Here is a 16,848-nt window from a genome sequence, read left to right on the forward strand (position 1 = left end):
AGAAATGTGTAGCAGAGATTTTGTTTCACCTTATTATATTAACATGTATTAAAAAAAAGAAAAGCAGCAATCGCTCTTAAAATTAGCAATTTAATATTCCACTGCCCATCTGATTTATGGCTCACCCTTCCACATGTGAGACTCTTTGTCATTGAGACACTTGCCATAATTTTTTTTTCAATTTATAGCTGTCCTTATTATATAAACCTCTAAAATTCAATCTGAGGGCAAATAATCTAGCTCATCTGCCTGGTTTAAACTTAAAAGGACACTTTCTTTATCAGGAGATCTTGCTTTCATTAATTTCATAATGGATGAAAGGAGAGAAACTTTTTGCAGCTCCTAATAGGTTTCAGGCACCATGAATTCTCTCCTGTGACAATAAATACAACACTTAATAAAAATGCAGCAAGTTTTGCTTGAGTTCGGACTGAATTGCCCACGTTCCCTAGACAGAGATCGATTTTCCATCTTGGGATTGTTTTCCTCTGGTGTGTTCTCAGACAAATTATCCCTAGCCTCAGCACGTAAAAGTGAGGGATACTGAGCCAGTCAGCTTGGGGCCCTCCACCCTTGTTGCTCAGTAGCCAGAGGAGAGAAATAGGTGCCTCCGGGAGGATTTCCTCCTGTCTGTGTCATTCTCTTGTGGCTGTGGAGAGACTTTAAAGGACGTGAAGGAATAACTTGACTTTTAGATAGTTAGACATAGGTGGGATGAGTCCTACTATGCTGTAAAAATTAAGAGCCAGAATCCCTTTCTCAAAGGTTACTTTGCAACTGGGAGGTGTGATTCACGCTGATTCTCAACAAGGTGTAGCTTCCTATGAAACCAGGACCAGTTTTGGCAAATGTTGCTTTCTTTGTGTGGGGGGACCCCACTGTGGCTGAGGGTATGAAGCATCTTTTGTGGTGGTGTCAAACAGACGTATGTGACACCACATACGGGTCAAGATGGCGGATGCACTGACACGATGCCGAGCGGTTGTGGGAGGCCGCTCCACTGTGGCCAGTCACCTCTGATGCTGGGATGAAAAGATTGCTTACTCAATACAATTTCTGTATTTCCCTGCTTCTTTGCTGCTTTCCTTCCCAGAAAATCCTACTCTTCTGGAGATTTCTGCTGTAAGGAGTGCAGCTCAGCTCCAAACACACCCTTTTCGTGCTTTCCAGTTTCCTTTCAGTATTGGCATCTCCCTTGCTCTGTATCATCAACTCACTCTTCTTGTATTCATTCCCATTTCTCTTTGTTCCTTCCTTAGATAAATTCTCACATTCCTCATTCACTGAGAGTAGGCATCAAACAGATAAAGAAAGCAAGCTTACCCCAAAGAGCTTGTGTTAAGTGGTACATGCTCCACTTGGAAATTGTAGCTCTGTATGGGAAATTAACTGTTCTAAAAAAGTGAAATGTTTAATGAGCTCTTTTTGTCATAACTTCCAATCGTCTCCCCATTATACATACGCATCGAGTTCTACCTGTCATGGTGTTTTTAGTAATAAGAGTCAGACTGTAAATACCTTTCACTGAGACTGTCAGTCACATCACAATAAAACCTTATCTTCTCATCAAAATGTCTAAACTATCTGCTTACGATTTTATGAAGGCTTTCAAACAACTCATCTTACTGCTATATAAAGAAGATTCAAAGCATTATAGCTGATGCCTCATGGTACAGGCAGTCATTTGGCTGGTGCCATCAATGTGGTACTGCTCACAGACCAGCATGGAATGGGCAGGGAGTAATTGGCTTAGGGTAATTGGCATGGGAGGACCATCAGCCTCCACAGGAGGATACACGCCAGGTCCCTGGTAGCAGGTAAAGCTGTGCTGGACCTGAGCCCACCCAGGTCTAGGAACCACAAGGGCTGCCTGACCCATCTGCCCCACCTAAGAAGCTGTGTTTGGAAGAGCTCTGTTTTAATTCTGGCTTTAATTCTACAGTGCCATTTGCAGGTCTGATTTTTCAAGTCTCATCTCTTAGGAAGCGTGCCTGCAGTCATCTGGAAGGCATGGGCAGCCCCAGTCTCCAGCAGCTCACGCAGAAAGTTTGTCCCTGGATTAATGGCATCCCAAAACGGTTGGCAATAAAGCAGTTCAAGCAGCTCTCCAGATCACTCTGACCATCCTCCAAAAACTGAATTCTTTCTGTGACAGTTGGTGTGGAGAAAAGCTTAATAACTGTGTCTTTCCATACGTTTGCATCAGTGGCTTTGCAGAAACAGCTTGCAGCTTGGTGACATTCTTCAGCCATTAACTTCAGCCAGTGCTGTCAGCATTAGGCTTTCAGGATCCACTTTTCTTACAGGAAAAGAAAGAGATTGCACAGGCCAGTCTCTGGCCATCTGTGTCTACAAAGCCTTCCATTTCTGCTTCCCTTTGCTGAGAGACTCTTGTGCTCAAATACCCTGTCTCAGTTAGATTCAATCCAATCCCTTGTATGAGGCTTCACATTGCAATGTGGGACATGCTTTTTTAACAGGTACAGCTAGTTGTGGCAAAGTTTGAAAATACATTAGTTTTTTATGGTAATGTGTTTTTTTTCTTTTTGGCAGGAGTTTCTTTGATGATTTGGAGGGCATTTGCTGTTGTAGATATAAATGGATATACATACATACCCACGGAGTAGTCATTGCATTAACTGCTCTGATTTTGTGCAGAACTGGGAACATCTCAGTGCTCCTCCTGCAAGTTTTCCTTTTGTTTTAACCAATAAATCAAGGTGGAAACCTGGCCGAGGCTACCACTGAAGCTGAGCCAGCTACAGCAAGCTGTTGGTCCCTGCTTTTCCTGCTCAGACACCTTTCTTCATGCTGAAATGAAATTCAGTGCAGGCTGGCCATTGCCACTGTATCAGCTGAAATGTTTTAGTATTCCCCTGTTTCTAGTTTAATGTAGAATGGAAAAATATGTTTCATTTTAATATCTTTGCATTGCATCTGCTGCATACCATAAATTGCACCATGTAGATTTTGGAGAGGATGTGGAGGAGGTGTTCTTGTGGTTGGGACCCTGCACCAGCACCCTCAGTGCTCTGGGACTTCAGTTATCCCGGGTGCTGGGGTAGCTGCAAGCAGCATGGTCTGGCTCCAGGCAGGAGTCACCCTTCTGGACTCTTGATTTATTAGAGCCTGTCAGAGAAAACAGGGACCTGAAACATTTTCCATACTATTGCCTTAAGAGTAAGTACCCAAGGTACGCAGGGAATTCAGAATTAAGTTCCCTTCAAATGAGAAGAGAAAATAAGCGCGAACACGTGTGTTTTGATCATATGAAGAGATCCTTAATTTGAAGGAGGCTATCAAGTAGCAGTGAAACAGTTCTTCAGTGTATTGTCCTTAATGAGGAAGGAACTGCGCGCTTCTTTGTCGAGATATCGTGTTGCTCCATTAATCCAGCAGTACTTTTATGGGAAAACGATGCGTCTGCTGGTTATTTTCAGTGTGCCTCAACCTGCTAGCTGTGGTTTGACTGATTATTGGTTTACTCACAGTTCTGCTGTGCTCCTTCGTTATAGTTCTAATTGTTTTTTTAAGAATGAATTATAGTTAATTAGCAAGCTGCTTGCAGCTCATGGAGCTCGTGGTGATATCAGGATTCCTTCTGTATAAGGTTGTGCAAATAACTGAAGCTTTACTGAATTAAAATAATGGTTTGAGTCATTGGAAAAAATATTTGACATAGCCAAAATATTTACATTTTCCACTAAAATAAATAAATAAATAAATATCAGGTTTAATGTTAACCCTGTGACTTGTCATTAAACTTTCCATTCCCCCCAACTTTTCCAGGGGGAATGCAGAGAAGCAGCGTGGCTGGATGATCCCTGGGTGAGCCCGCTTTTGTATGCGGGGCCAAGTCCTAGGGCTCTTACCCTGACTGCAGGAAAACAAGTGTAAATCCCTCTGCTATCTTAAAAGACTTGAATAGCTAATAGCCAACTCAAAGGTTAATTACTAATTGCTGGTTAATTACTATATTTAGTATCCTACATACTCTTTTTAGCTTGCCGAGATCTGTATCAGAGTGCAAGTTAATTACTGCGTCTATTTTTCATGTTTTTTGAGCACCATCTCTGTGTAACTCTCTGAGATTTCAGAACTGTGTTTTGTGAGATGCTGCTTTTGTCATCTCACTTGCAAAAGTACAGCAATATTAAGCAGGTTTTCTCCTGCTGTAAGTTAGTGTTGATCCATCGCCTGTGGTAAAACCAGGCCGAGTACCAGAAGTTGGCTATTCTGGCTCTTGCATAGATAGGACTGAACCAAGTAAGGTGCTTCTCACTCTTAGAGCCATACGCCTCTCTTAGATTTCTCTTTGCAAATCCAAACTTACACACTGCTTAGAAAACATTTTTCAGAGTAGTCGGCAATCAGAGGGAATACCGCAGTGGAGGTGGATCATTTTCGGTTCAGGTTTATGAAGGCTGCAGTTTATTTACCTCTTATCAGAGCTTTTTCCCAGCTCTTGGATTATATATTTTTCTTTACCGAACAGTGAAAAGCATCACGAGGAATTTCATTACTGGCTGGAGTGGTTTAAAAAGCTTGCTGCTGCTTTAAGAAGCCAGATTTACATATTTCATGTTTAAAAGATTTACGCTGTGTCTCACATGCCTATATAGAAAGACGGAGCTTTCATTACAGGTTTAACGTCACCAAGATACAAGGATTAATTGTCTTTCCTCCACCTCGGTCTATGCAGCTGGTCGCAAACCACTCATGTTCCTGGCTGACTAAGCTGTAGGGGTGTTCTCACGTTCAAGGAGATGCGTTTGTGAATGATTAAGGAAGCTTTTACATCACTCTCTGGCAAAACCCACAGATGGCAATTCTACAGAAAGATCAAGGCCTGGAGCATCTTCCCAGGCTTCTGGTTGCTTAATATCGTGCCCTGGAGGAAGAGGGAGTGGGAGCTTAACTTGAATTGTGAAAGTTAAGCTCTTTGCATTGAAAAGCCCAACCGGAGGAAGGCTCTGAGGCCAAATTCTGCCCTCAGTAGATGCCTTCCAACCTTGCCAGGGTTGCTGGTGAAAGCAGTTCAATGCTCTGGAAGACGCAGGTATTTTGCCCTCAGGAGATGTCTCCTCATGGGTATTTCACCCTCAGGAGGTGTCTCAGCAGCATGCAACGCAGGCTGCTAGTTGAGTGAAGAAGCAGCCCAACACGTCACAGTAATTGGGCACTCAGGGGTGCACCAGGACACATCGGGCAAATGTTTTCTGTTAGGTCCTGTGGCACACAGGTGGGAATTTCTGATGGCCCATTCTGATGTGACTGCTGCTCACATGTCCCTTCCATATGGAGCCGTGGTTGTTTCCCTACTGGTTCCCCAGAGCCATCGGGGTGGCTGGGGGGTGCACTGAGGGCACAATCTGCTCCTTCAGGTGGTGGGAGGGAGGATAAAAGGGGAAACATTCTGCGCTGTTCCTGAGACTTCTTAGCTTGTTTTAAATTTCTGTGAAGCGACTCAGTCATCTAAGGTTCTATTTTCAGTAATTTGCTGTTGTGTTTGTTTCTTAAGAAGTTAAAATCTCTAACACTTCTGTAAGTGTTGTCTGAAATTTAGCATTCTGAGGACACTTGAGTCATTATTGATGTTAAATATGTAGATGGATATAGATACATATGTATGTGTGGGCACATGCACAGTAGACACATACATTTTAAACATACATACAAACAGAATTTAAACATCACTTGAATTGACTTATAGTAATTTAAATTTAAAAGTAATTTTAAAAATTGCTACGGAAAGGAAACTTGCATCTTAAATATAGATGCAAAAAAGAGGAAGCTGTGTTTTTCCAGAAGTATGTGCTTTTAGAGCTTTTGTTGTCCAAAACTTTTTCTTTTTTTTCCCTCTGAGTATGTTAAGTCCTTCCTTTCACCAAGCCACTGACATGTGCCAGTAACATAAGCAGGATCAGACCTCAATGTGTATGTTTATTGTTGAAATAATAAACATCTGAAAAAGTAAATAGTTATGATGCAAGCACTGCTATTGTTGTATGCACCAGAAGACTAGATTTAGCACAGATAAAGTGTATGTTTGCCTGTTTGCCTCCATATCCTAGCAGCATTTAAACTCGCCTTTTTGACTGTGATTTCATATCTGTACTCACTGCAAGATTGAAAGGGTTTTCATTTCAACAGTGAAGTCAATAATTATGGAGGTTATCATTTTCATGCTCAGAAATTCATGTCATTTTCATAAATCATTCATTTCATTTCATAAATCATGCTTTACAGCTGGAGAATGGAAACTTATTGCTGGACATTGATGAAAATCTTGTTTCAGTCACTCAGGTAAGGTCGTGGCACTAAAAATGTTTTAAGGAAATATAGATAAAATCAGCTACAGGAATAGTGCAATTTGAAAATGTTCGGCTTGGGATTAACTTCACTAGGACATAGCTCATATCAGATGTGAATAATTCAAAAAAATATAGTGGGTGCACTCAGTTCTGTAGTGACACTGAAATTACAAAAGTAAAAGATGGTGGCTGGAATCTCATAAGCTGGAAATGGATAAAACTGTGTGTCAGAGGGGTTGTGTGCATTTACATGGGCTGGGAACTGGGTTGTAGAAGCAAGCTAGATGCAGAATCAGATCTAAACCATTTGAGACTTTAAAATCCCACCTCCAAGTGCTGCTGTTTAAGGTCTCTAGTAAGTAAATTAGCTCCTGTTGCATATAAAGTAGCTATTTGGTGAGACATAATCCCCCTGTAAATATATTCATTTTCCTTGGGGAATATTGTGAACAAGGATTTATCTTATTACAATAAATACCAAAGTCAGCTTTGATATCACTCTGTTCAGCTGCCTGTTTAGAAATCCATCCACAGAGTTTCTTCCAAGAGCTTTAACAGAATTATTTCTGTGAAGGATTTCCCAAGATCCATCACCTTGGAGCACTTTGGGAAGTATTATTGTTCTATTTCACAGAAGTATTGAGGCAGAGAGATCTGAGTTTCCTCCTTCCGAGTGCATACCATATAATCCTGAATTCAGAAGTATATTCGCAATCCATTTTCAGAATTGATACAAAATGCATGGTGTTTTTCCCCAAACGACCTATAAGTAACGGTCTGTGTAACCACATGTGCCCTGCACTTTCTCACCCCCTCTGATCAGCTCTCCTGCTCCCTGACCTGGGATGGAAACTCGGCGGGAGCCTTTGCTCGTGGCCTCCTCAGAAGGACAGAGGCTATTTCGTAGCGAGTCAGAGAGGAGGGTACTGGGGACAGCTCTGTAGAAAGCTTCCTTGTGCAGCAAAAGAGCAGCTTTAGGACTGCTGCTGAACGAGTGATTTGGAGAGATGAGAAGAAAGTGACCTCTTCTGTGATGCGGTGTCACTTAGCATCTCTTGAATCTGTAAAGCCTACAGGAGGCTTGAAGTGATTTCGGAAGGAACGCTGCTGTTGTCATTATTCCCACTTGTCTGGGCATTTTCACAATGCTTTCCTAGTGTGTGCACACTGCAGAAGTGACTTACGGGCCTTTTCTGTTTTTGCAGAAGTTACTTCCAGCAGTATTTTAGTAATACACTCTAGAATCGTTATGCCCTGAAGAAAATGTAGATTTTCTTCGGTTTTCCTCCTTCCATCTCCACACAGATACTTCCAGGGATATATAGGCCCATAAGAGGAAAATATATTGTCATATCACTAAAGCAATGTGATCTATTTAATGCATGGCATGAGGTGAGAAAACATGAAATAATTCATCCCTAGGTACGTTATTAGACGTAAAGTTGCGAATCATCCAAGCTGCTCTACAAATTCCAGGTGAAAGTGATTGTAGCATTGCTTTTGTAAATGGGAATAGAGATTGGATTGCAAAAATGTATAAACCTTTGAAATTACTAGCTTCTGAAAGATAGTCTAATTTCTTGAAAGATCATTTATAATAGAAAATGGGGAGGAAAAAAGTCTTTGGGTGCTTTTTCCCCTTAGGCTGTAAAGCTGTTACAACTGATGAGCCAACATGGTGGTTAGCAGGAGGGCTAAGTTTCAACTAGGTTTGCAGATCAAGACAGATGAATTTCAAGCCTGTATGTGATAAGGATGTAAAGTTTGTGTGCCTAAGTTGAGTTGGGATTCAATGAACTGAGTTAAGCTGTGCATTAAATCCCATTCATAGCAAGAATTCTGCCTTCCCGTGTATATGGGTATGACTGAGTAGAATTCAGGGGAGGTGGAAAGCCTGTAAGCAGAAGAAAGGTAGGGGAGAAGTAGTCCTTGGTAAGGAGGGTGGATGGATTTTAGGTTTCCTGTGGAGTTTTGAGGGATCCATGCTTTAGTGGCAGATGGAGAGCAGCACTTAGGGAGAGCCCCCAGCTGGAGGAGACATCATCCTGGGCGTGTTATTGCTCCTGCTGCCTTCCACCCAGATCTGTATGTGGGTATGCACAGACCCTGTGCTTATTCCTCACCTTATGGTTCAGCCACGAGCTGCTTTCTAGTTGTGAAAATTGGCCACACTCAGTAGCTGTCCCTGTAGTGGAAAACCTCATTACCTTAATCAGCAGTGTTCGTTAAAATAATGGCTAGAGGAGGGGTGCTGGAATCAGGCTGTCCTGAAATGGACCCTTGGAAAGTAAAACATCCCTATAGGGGTCCTTCAGATTGTTATATGAACCTTAATTAATATCTCACTCTAATTTATAGTTAGAATATGAGGTCCTCTATCCCAGCAGCTTGACAGGATGGGGAGGTAACGGGTACAAGGGAACAATTTATTCCAGAGCATGTGAAGGAGGTTTGATTATGAAGCCACTCAAGGTGCTCCTCATTATCAAAGTGCTTTTTCCCTGCTGGTCCAGTTGTGTGAGACCTGTATGGATGACCTAATTTGAGATCAAACTGAAGGATGCCCTTAGAAAACATTTCCAACGTGAGTTAAATGTAGAGTTACAAACTTAAAATAACCCAGTTCTATATCCTCCTTCACGTCCACTTATCCAGGTCACACCTGTCCCATGGGCAAGGGGAAATCAGGCAGCACTTTAAAAGTCCTTCCCTTCTGTACCCTTCTGTCACTTCCACAGTCTGCTACTGGTTTTTAAGACCTTGAATTGGGGATTTAGAAAAGGAGCCAGGGAAAAAGGTCTGCCTATAAATCATGCTTGGTGTTTACTGATGTTAAGGGCAGAGCAATAATGCATCTGGTCCTATTCGGAATAGCTTTTTCACGCTTCATTTTTTAGGGGGGAGAATTCCCCATATCATCATTTTATAGGGTCGATTGCCACCTATTTAGGTCCAGCAGCAGTATAAAAAACCCACAGCTTGAGCCCATGTGCTTCCTCTATATGGGACTGGACATTTGAAGCCTACGTGGCTTTTTTATTTATTTATACTGATAGCTGTAACTAGTTAACTTTACAAGTTACTGCTAATTAACTTGTACTTTCTTCTCCTCTAGAGATAAATAGGAATGTTATTTTATCTTTACAGGCTGTTACCCAACTAGAGCTTTTTGGGGACATGTCCACTCCTCCTGATGTAACCTCTCCCCCGGTAAGTAACCAGGGAAACTGAACGGTGTCTTTTTCTGCATCCTATTTTCAGCACGTTTATTGAGCACATTTACAATTCAGGTCATTGGCCCTTGCAGTAGGGAGGATTTCAAAGTAGTTCTTATGTTGTGAGAAAATAAAAGTGAAGCAAATTGAATGTGGAATCACTGCTTCTTGAAGAAGTGCAAAAATATCTTCAATTTTTATTTATCTGATATAGGGCTAGGTGTCACATAAGATATAATCTGAACTGCAGATCTCCTTCCCTGGTGTTTATCAGAGCTGCATGCTTCACTGCTCTCTGTCTTGAACTCCCTGTCTCTCCACTGCACTGCAGGAAGATCCAGTTACAGCCTTATATATCACGTCTCCTTGGTTCCACCAAGCACTCATCCCAGGACTGCTGTTAAAGGAAGGAAGACAAAAGAGTGGAGAGAGGCAGGGCTGAATGTGTTTTCAGAAGAAAGATTTTTCTCACCGGGCTTTTCTGCATCACAGAATGAAAACAGTTATTTTCCCATTATGTTTTTTGAACCATACTTTAGGCTGTAGGGAATATGAATATTCAGAGAAAATTGAGGTGCTGGGAAGTCACCAGCCTCAAGTCTCCAAGGTATTTGGGGCCGTGTCTGGGACTAGATTTTCAAAGTCCTGTCTCCTCATCCTTAGCTTGCTCAATTACACTGTCTTTCTCCCTTAATGTAGACCTATGGCTCTGGTCCTGTCGGTTAATTGGAAGCAATATTTATTCACCTTTCCATAAATCTTGCAGATATTTCATTTGCCTTTATTTATTTATTATTATTTTTTTACAGTAATGCCTAAGTCTGTAGCTTATACTGGTTGTCACCTAACACCTAGAAGCACAAGTCTGTATGTTGTAGAGAGAAAAATCACATCAATATTTGCATGAGATGTAATCCAGGGAAATTTTGTTTTAATTTTTCCCCTGGTACAAAGTCTCTCTCATTTTCTTTTTCTCCTGTCTCCAGCACATTATAACACTCTATTTCTACTGCATCTCTACTGCATCTTTCCATTCTTTTTCCTTTCTCTTTTTTTTTTCTCTGCAAAACTGTGAGCCACAGAAAATGTTTAGCATTCACAGCAAAGTATGTGCTGCAGAAGCTGCAGCTGACATGTCATTGTTGTGTTTTATTCCTGCCTTACTGCAGACTCCTGCTACTCCAGGTGATGCCTTTATCCCATCTTCATCCCAGTCACTTCCTGCTAGTACAGACATGTTTGGTTCTGTACCTTTCAGCACTGCTGCCGTACCCTCAGGTAAGAAATCTACTGGAAATATGGGCTTGACTCAAATTTGGTCATCAGTTCTCAGGTCAGGCTTGCATTTTAGTATTTGTCATTAATTCAGTGCAGTGGAAGTGGGAAGGATTTTGAGGACAGTGCTGCAGGGCAAGGCAAAACAAGTCATTAACAAGCTGAGAATACATTATTTAGAATTTACCAACGTTATTAAAAGCAAAACCCAAAAACTTCAGTGGCAGTTCAACCATAGTTCATCCATCTGGATAACATACCTTCTAGGTACAGCAGCAAGAGAGAAAAAAGCAGTTAGTTTAGCTTTGGTTTCTTTGCAATTGTAACGAGTTTCCTGTGCTGTCTTCAGTAAATAGAGGATGAAACATGAAGAATTTGATTACATTTCAAAGATATTCCACCCAGTCAAATCCTGATATTTCCTCTAGACTTTTCTGCATTCCTCAAAGTGCTCAAAATTTAAAAACGATGTAACATTCTGCATGGGCACACAAGAAACGTGGTTTTGACTGATGATCTCTCCCTGGGACACTCAGAGCACTGCAAGAACAGTGCTCTCAGCTCCACTTCGGAGGAAAAAGAAGGAGGAGTGCCTTGAATCATTCAACAGTGACTTTCTAATTGGTTAACTCCTTGTCTGATGCGGAATCAGATTAGCCACTGCGTCTCAGAAAGGTTATTCAGATGGTGAAGTGTTCAGGGATAACGTTAGATGAAAATCCCTCGCTGCTACCACGAGGTTACAGTGGGTGCAAGATAAAAGGGCTCCGGGAAAATCCATCATAGCCACCTATCAAAATATGATGTGTTTCAAAGTTACTGTTCCTTTCATCACTGTCCTGGTTTCAGTTAGCACAGAATTAATTTTCTTCCTAGTAGCTGGTGGAATGCTGTGTTTTGGCTTAGGATGAGAAGAGTGCTGATAACACCCCGATGCTTTAATTGTTGCAGAGCAGTGCTTATACTAAGCCAAGGACATCTCAGCCTTTTGCTCTGTCCTGCCAACGGGCAGGCTGGGGGTGCAGTAAGAGCTGGGAGGGGACAGACCCAGGACAGGTGACCCAAACTAGCCAAAGGGGTATTCCATACCATCTGACGTCATGCTAAACAATATATAGGGGTGGCTAGCTGGGGGGAGGGGGCCGGACTGCTCGGGGTTAGGCTGGGCATCGGTCAGCGAGTGGTGAGCAATTGCATTGTGCATCACTTGTTTGTACATATTATTATTATTTTCCCTATTATCACCATATTATTATTATTGTTATTATTGTTATTATTATTTTGTTATTATTATTTTCCTGTCTTATTAAACTGTCTTTATCTCAACTCACGGGCTTCACTTTCCATTTCTCTCCCCCGTCCCAGAGAGGGAGGGGGGAGGGTGAGCGAACGGCTGCGTGGTGTTTAGCTGCCGGCCGGGTTAAACCACGACAGTCTTTTTGGCGCCCAACGTGGGGCCCGAAAGGTTGAGATAACGGCAGATCTGACCAGAGTGTGTTAAACTAAAATTGGTGTAAGGATTAGACCTGCTTAATAGTCACTTGTCATAATGCTGATTGCTTTAATCTCAACTCTGCTGCGCCTGTTTTCCAAATTGAGTATTATAGTACATTATTTTCCGTATTTGCTCTCTGTCGTGTTGTTTATCCTCTCCGGGCCCTGGTTTCAGATCATTATGGTGCTGTGTGTTGTAGCAATGGCTTATGAGACGATGAAATATGTGGTCATGACTCTAACTTGTTATTTGTATTCAGTAACATCGTCGACTCTGTACTTTGGAAACTGTATCTTGGAAACTATTAGCAATTATACCTATTGTTTTTTTTCATTAGGGAGTCAATCTGTGGAGGGGAAAGGGGAGGATATTTTTCCTTACTTGCTTACTCTCCCTTTCTCCTTCACCCCCCCTGTATCCTCCTGGGTCACTCTGCCTTCCTCCTTCACCACTCTCTTATCCCCTGAGCTTGTCACAATAGCTCTCCAAGATATTGAATATTTCTGGAATACTCAGAGTACCATAGTCTTGTTGTTCTGCCTCATGAATGCACTTCAGGTTCTGCTTAAAGTTAAACAACTACTTGGGAAGCTCATCCGGATATCTGCCCGGAGGCAGGATAGTTGTGGGTGGCAGGGAGTATGGGCGGATATGGGCAGGCATCTAGAGCAGTTGGCACCCCCAGTGTGTTGGAAATTCACCCCTGAACAATGGCAAAATCCTCAAAAACTGGCAGAATGCTTGAAAAAAAGGTGTCATGATTCTGGCAGTTCCAAAGTAACACAAATCATTGTAACGTGCTGGGGCCTGGCTCATGCCTATCGAGCTGCCATTGATACTGCTATCAACTTAGTGACAGACCCTGCGGCCACTCCAAGCCCTGTGACAGATCCAACGGCCACTGTGACCCCTACGGTGGATTCTGCTCCAGCTCCAGCCCCAGCTCCTGCAGCCACTCCAGATCCGGTTCCTGCAGCCGCTCCAGCTCCTGCAGCCGCTCCAGTCCCAGCTCCTGCAGCCGCTCCAGTCCCAGCTCCTGCAGCCGCTCCAGCTCCTGCAGCCGCTCCAGTCCCAGCTCCTGCAGCCGCTCCAGCTCCAGCTCCTGCAGCCGCTCCAGCTCCAGTTCCTGCAGCCGCTCCAGTCCCAGCTCCTGCAGCCGCTCCAGCTCCAGCTCCTGCAGCCGCTCCAGCTCCAGTTCCTGCAGCCGCTCCAGTCCCAGCTCCTGCAGCCGCTCCAGTCCCAGCTCCTGCAGCCGCTCCAGTCCCAGCTCCTGCAGCCGCTCCAGTCCCAGCTCCTGCAGCCGCTCCAGCTCCTGCAGCCGCTCCAGTCCCAGCTCCTGCAGCCGCTCCATCCCCAGCTCCTGAAGCCGCTCCAGCTCCAGCTCCTGTAGCCGCTCCAGCCCCAGCTCCTGAAGCCGCTCCAGCTCCAGCTCCTGCAGCCGCTCCAGCTCCAGCTCCTACTGCTGCTCCAGTCCCAGCTCCTGCAACTGCTCCAGCTCCAGCTCCAGCTCCTGCAGCCGCTCCAGCTCCTGTGGCCGTGTCAGAGAAACGAGCTGTAGCAGTGCAAGTTGACCCTGCAGAGGGTATTCCAACCCCTGTAGCAGACTCTGTAACAAAGTCAGAGAAACGAGCAGTAGCAGTGCAAGCTGCCCCTGTAGAGAAGGTGAAAAAATGGTATAGAGATTCAGGTCGTTTAGAACGCAGAGAGTCTTCTGCCAACCCAGGTAAGGCTTCTGCCAAAACTAGGTATAGAGATGACGAAGATGACGACGACGCTGGGCCATCAAGGATTCAGGAGGAGGAAGATGAGGATGTCGAAAAATCAACAGTAACTACCCGAAGCCTAAACGAGCGCGAGCTACGAGATGTGCGAAAAGATTTTGGTCGCTGTATAGGTGAGCAGCTTGTCACCTGGCTGCTCCGGTGCTGGGACTCTGGAGCCAATTGTGTGGAATTAGACGGCAGGGAAGCCAAGCGGCTGGGATCCCTTGCTCGAGACGCCGGCATTGACAAAGCAATTGCAGATGGAGCACGACCCACCAGCCTCTGGAGGCGTCTCCTCTCAGCTGTGAGGGAAAGGTATCCCTTCAAGGAAGAACTTTTATGTCTACCAGGCAAGTGGACCACTATGGAGAAGGGAATCCAGTACCTGAGGGAATTAGCCGTACGGGAAGTGATTTATGAGGATCCAGACCAGAGACAAACATCCAAAGATCCAGATGAAGTCAAGTGTACACGACCCATGTGGCGGAAGTTTGTACGGAGTGCACCATCATCATATGCCAGCTCATTGGCAATAATGGCCTGGAAAGAGGATGAGGAACCCACAGTGGATGAAGCGGCTAAACAACTCCGGCAGTACGAAGAAAGTCTCTCCTCTTCCTTACAGGCCTGCGTCTCAGCTGTGGAGAAACTTTCTGAAAAGGTTCACCAACTTGAAGAGAATCTATTGTCCTCCCCACCTGAACCAACCAGTGTCCACCGACCAAAAGAGAACACCTGGGAGAAAACACTTTCTGAAAAGTTTCACCAACTTGAAGAGAGATTATTCTCCTCCGCACCTGTACAAAGCAGTGTCTCAGCTGTCAGGGGTAGGCGTTCACCCACACAAGGAAGACGATATGGTGGGTACTCACCCCGTGCCACCCTGTGGTTTTACTTACGAGACCATGGAGAGGACATGAGAAAATGGGATGGAAAATCTACCGCGACCCTAGAGGCACGGGTACGTGAGTTGCAAAAGAAAACAATCAGGAAAAAGGGATTCTCCGAAAAGTTTGCTGCTCCAACTTCCAGCAGACAGTCCTTCAAACACAGAAACGAAGAAGATTCTGACCAGGATTAGGGGGGCCCTGCCTCCAGCCAGGGGGAGGAAAGGGACAATCGAGTTTATTGGACTGTGTGGATTCGATGGCCTGGCACATCACGCGCACAGAAGTATAAGGCTTTAGTAGACACCGGTGCACAATGTACTATAATGCCATCGAGCTATAAAGGACCAGAGCCCATCTATATTTGTGGAGTGACAGGAGGATCTCAGCAGTTGACTGTATTGGAGGCTGAGGTGAGTCTGACTGGGAATGAGTGGGAAAAGCACCGCATTGTGACTGGCCCGGATGCTCCATGTATCCTTGGCATAGACTATCTTAGAAGAGGATATTGCAAGGACCCAAAAGGGTTCCGGTGGGCTTTTGGTATAGCTGCCTTAGAGACAGAGGGCATTAAACAATTATCTACCTTGCCTGGTCTCTCAGAGGACCCCTCTGTTGTGGGGTTGCTGAGGGTCGAAGAACAGCAAGTGCCAATCGCTACCACAACTGTGCACCGGCGGCAATATCGCACTAACCGAGACTCCCTGATCCCCATCCATAAGCTAATTCGTCAATTGGAGAGCCAAGGAGTGATCAGCAAGACCCATTCACCTTTCAATAGTCCCATATGGCCAGTGAGAAAGTCTAATGGCGAGTGGAGACTAACAGTGGACTATCGCGGCCTGAACGAAGTCACGCCACCACTGAGTGCTGCAGTGCCAGACATGCTGGAACTTCAGTATGAACTTGAATCGAAGGCAGCCAAGTGGTACGCCACAATTGATATCGCTAATGCATTTTTCTCCATCCCTCTAGCAGCAGAGTGCAGGCCACAATTTGCCTTCACTTGGAGGGGAGTCCAATATACTTGGAATAGGCTGCCCCAGGGGTGGAAACACAGCCCTACCATTTGCCATGGGCTGATCCAGTCTGCGCTAGAGCAGGGGGAAGCTCCTGAACACCTGCAGTACATCGATGACATTATTGTGTGGGGTGACACAGCAGAGGAAGTTTTCGAGAAAGGGAAGAAAATAGTCCAAATCCTTCTGAAAGCCGGTTTTGCCATAAAACAAAACAAAGTCAAAGGACCTGCACGAGAGATCCAGTTTTTAGGAATAAAATGGCAAGATGGACGTCGTCAAATCCCAATGGATGTGATCAACAAAATAACAGCTATGTCTCCACCAACTAACAAAAAAGAAACACAGACTTTCCTAGGTGTTGTGGGGTTTTGGAGAATGCACATCCCAAATTACAGTCTGATTGTAAACCCACTCTACCAAGTAACCCGTAAGAAGAATGAGTTTGAGTGGGGCCCTGAACAGCGACAAGCCTTTGAACAAATCAAGCAGGAAATAGTCCATGCAGTAGCCCTTGGGCCAGTTCGAACAGGACCAGATGTAAAGAATGTGCTCTACACTGCAGCCGGGGAGAACGGCCCCACCTGGAGCCTCTGGCAGAAAGAACCTGGGGAAACTCGAGGTCGGCCCCTGGGGTTTTGGAGTCGGGGATACAGAGGATCTGAGGCCCGCTATACTCCAACTGAAAAGGAGATATTGGCAGCATATGAAGGAGTTCGATCTGCTTCGGAGGTGGTCGGTACTGAAGCGCAGCTCCTCCTAGCACCCCGATTGCCGGTACTAGGCTGGATGTTCAAGGGAAGGGTCCCCTCTACGCATCATGCAACTGATGCTACATGGAGCAAGTGGGTTGCACTGATTACTCAGCGGGCTCGAATAG

At 44.5% G+C, this 16,848-nt stretch overlaps 1 protein-coding gene across 21 annotated transcripts in view; it reads left to right on the forward strand.

Moving 5' to 3' along the window:
* The window catches only part of DAB1 (DAB adaptor protein 1), a 421,093-nt gene that overhangs the window by 387,267 nt on the left and 16,978 nt on the right, over positions 1-16,848 (forward strand). For 17 of the 21 annotated variants that reach the window (XR_011098715.1, XR_011098716.1, XM_068689787.1 and 14 more), the window contains 3 exons: positions 6,250-6,306; positions 9,462-9,524; positions 10,699-10,807. Coding sequence is in view for 19 of the 21 variants with exons in the window: in XM_068689787.1 (XP_068545888.1) it covers positions 6,250-6,306; positions 9,462-9,524; positions 10,699-10,807 (229 nt within the window). In the remaining 2 variants the exon portion in view is untranslated. The remainder of the gene's footprint in view (positions 1-6,249; positions 6,307-9,461; positions 9,525-10,698; positions 10,808-16,848) is intronic. The other 4 variants (XM_068689793.1, XM_068689795.1, XM_068689798.1 and 1 more) reach the window with 1 other exon arrangement.

The sequence above is a fragment of the Anas acuta genome, chromosome 8 (genome assembly GCF_963932015.1).
Source record: "Anas acuta chromosome 8, bAnaAcu1.1, whole genome shotgun sequence".
Classification (NCBI taxonomy): Eukaryota; Metazoa; Chordata; class Aves; order Anseriformes; family Anatidae; genus Anas; species Anas acuta.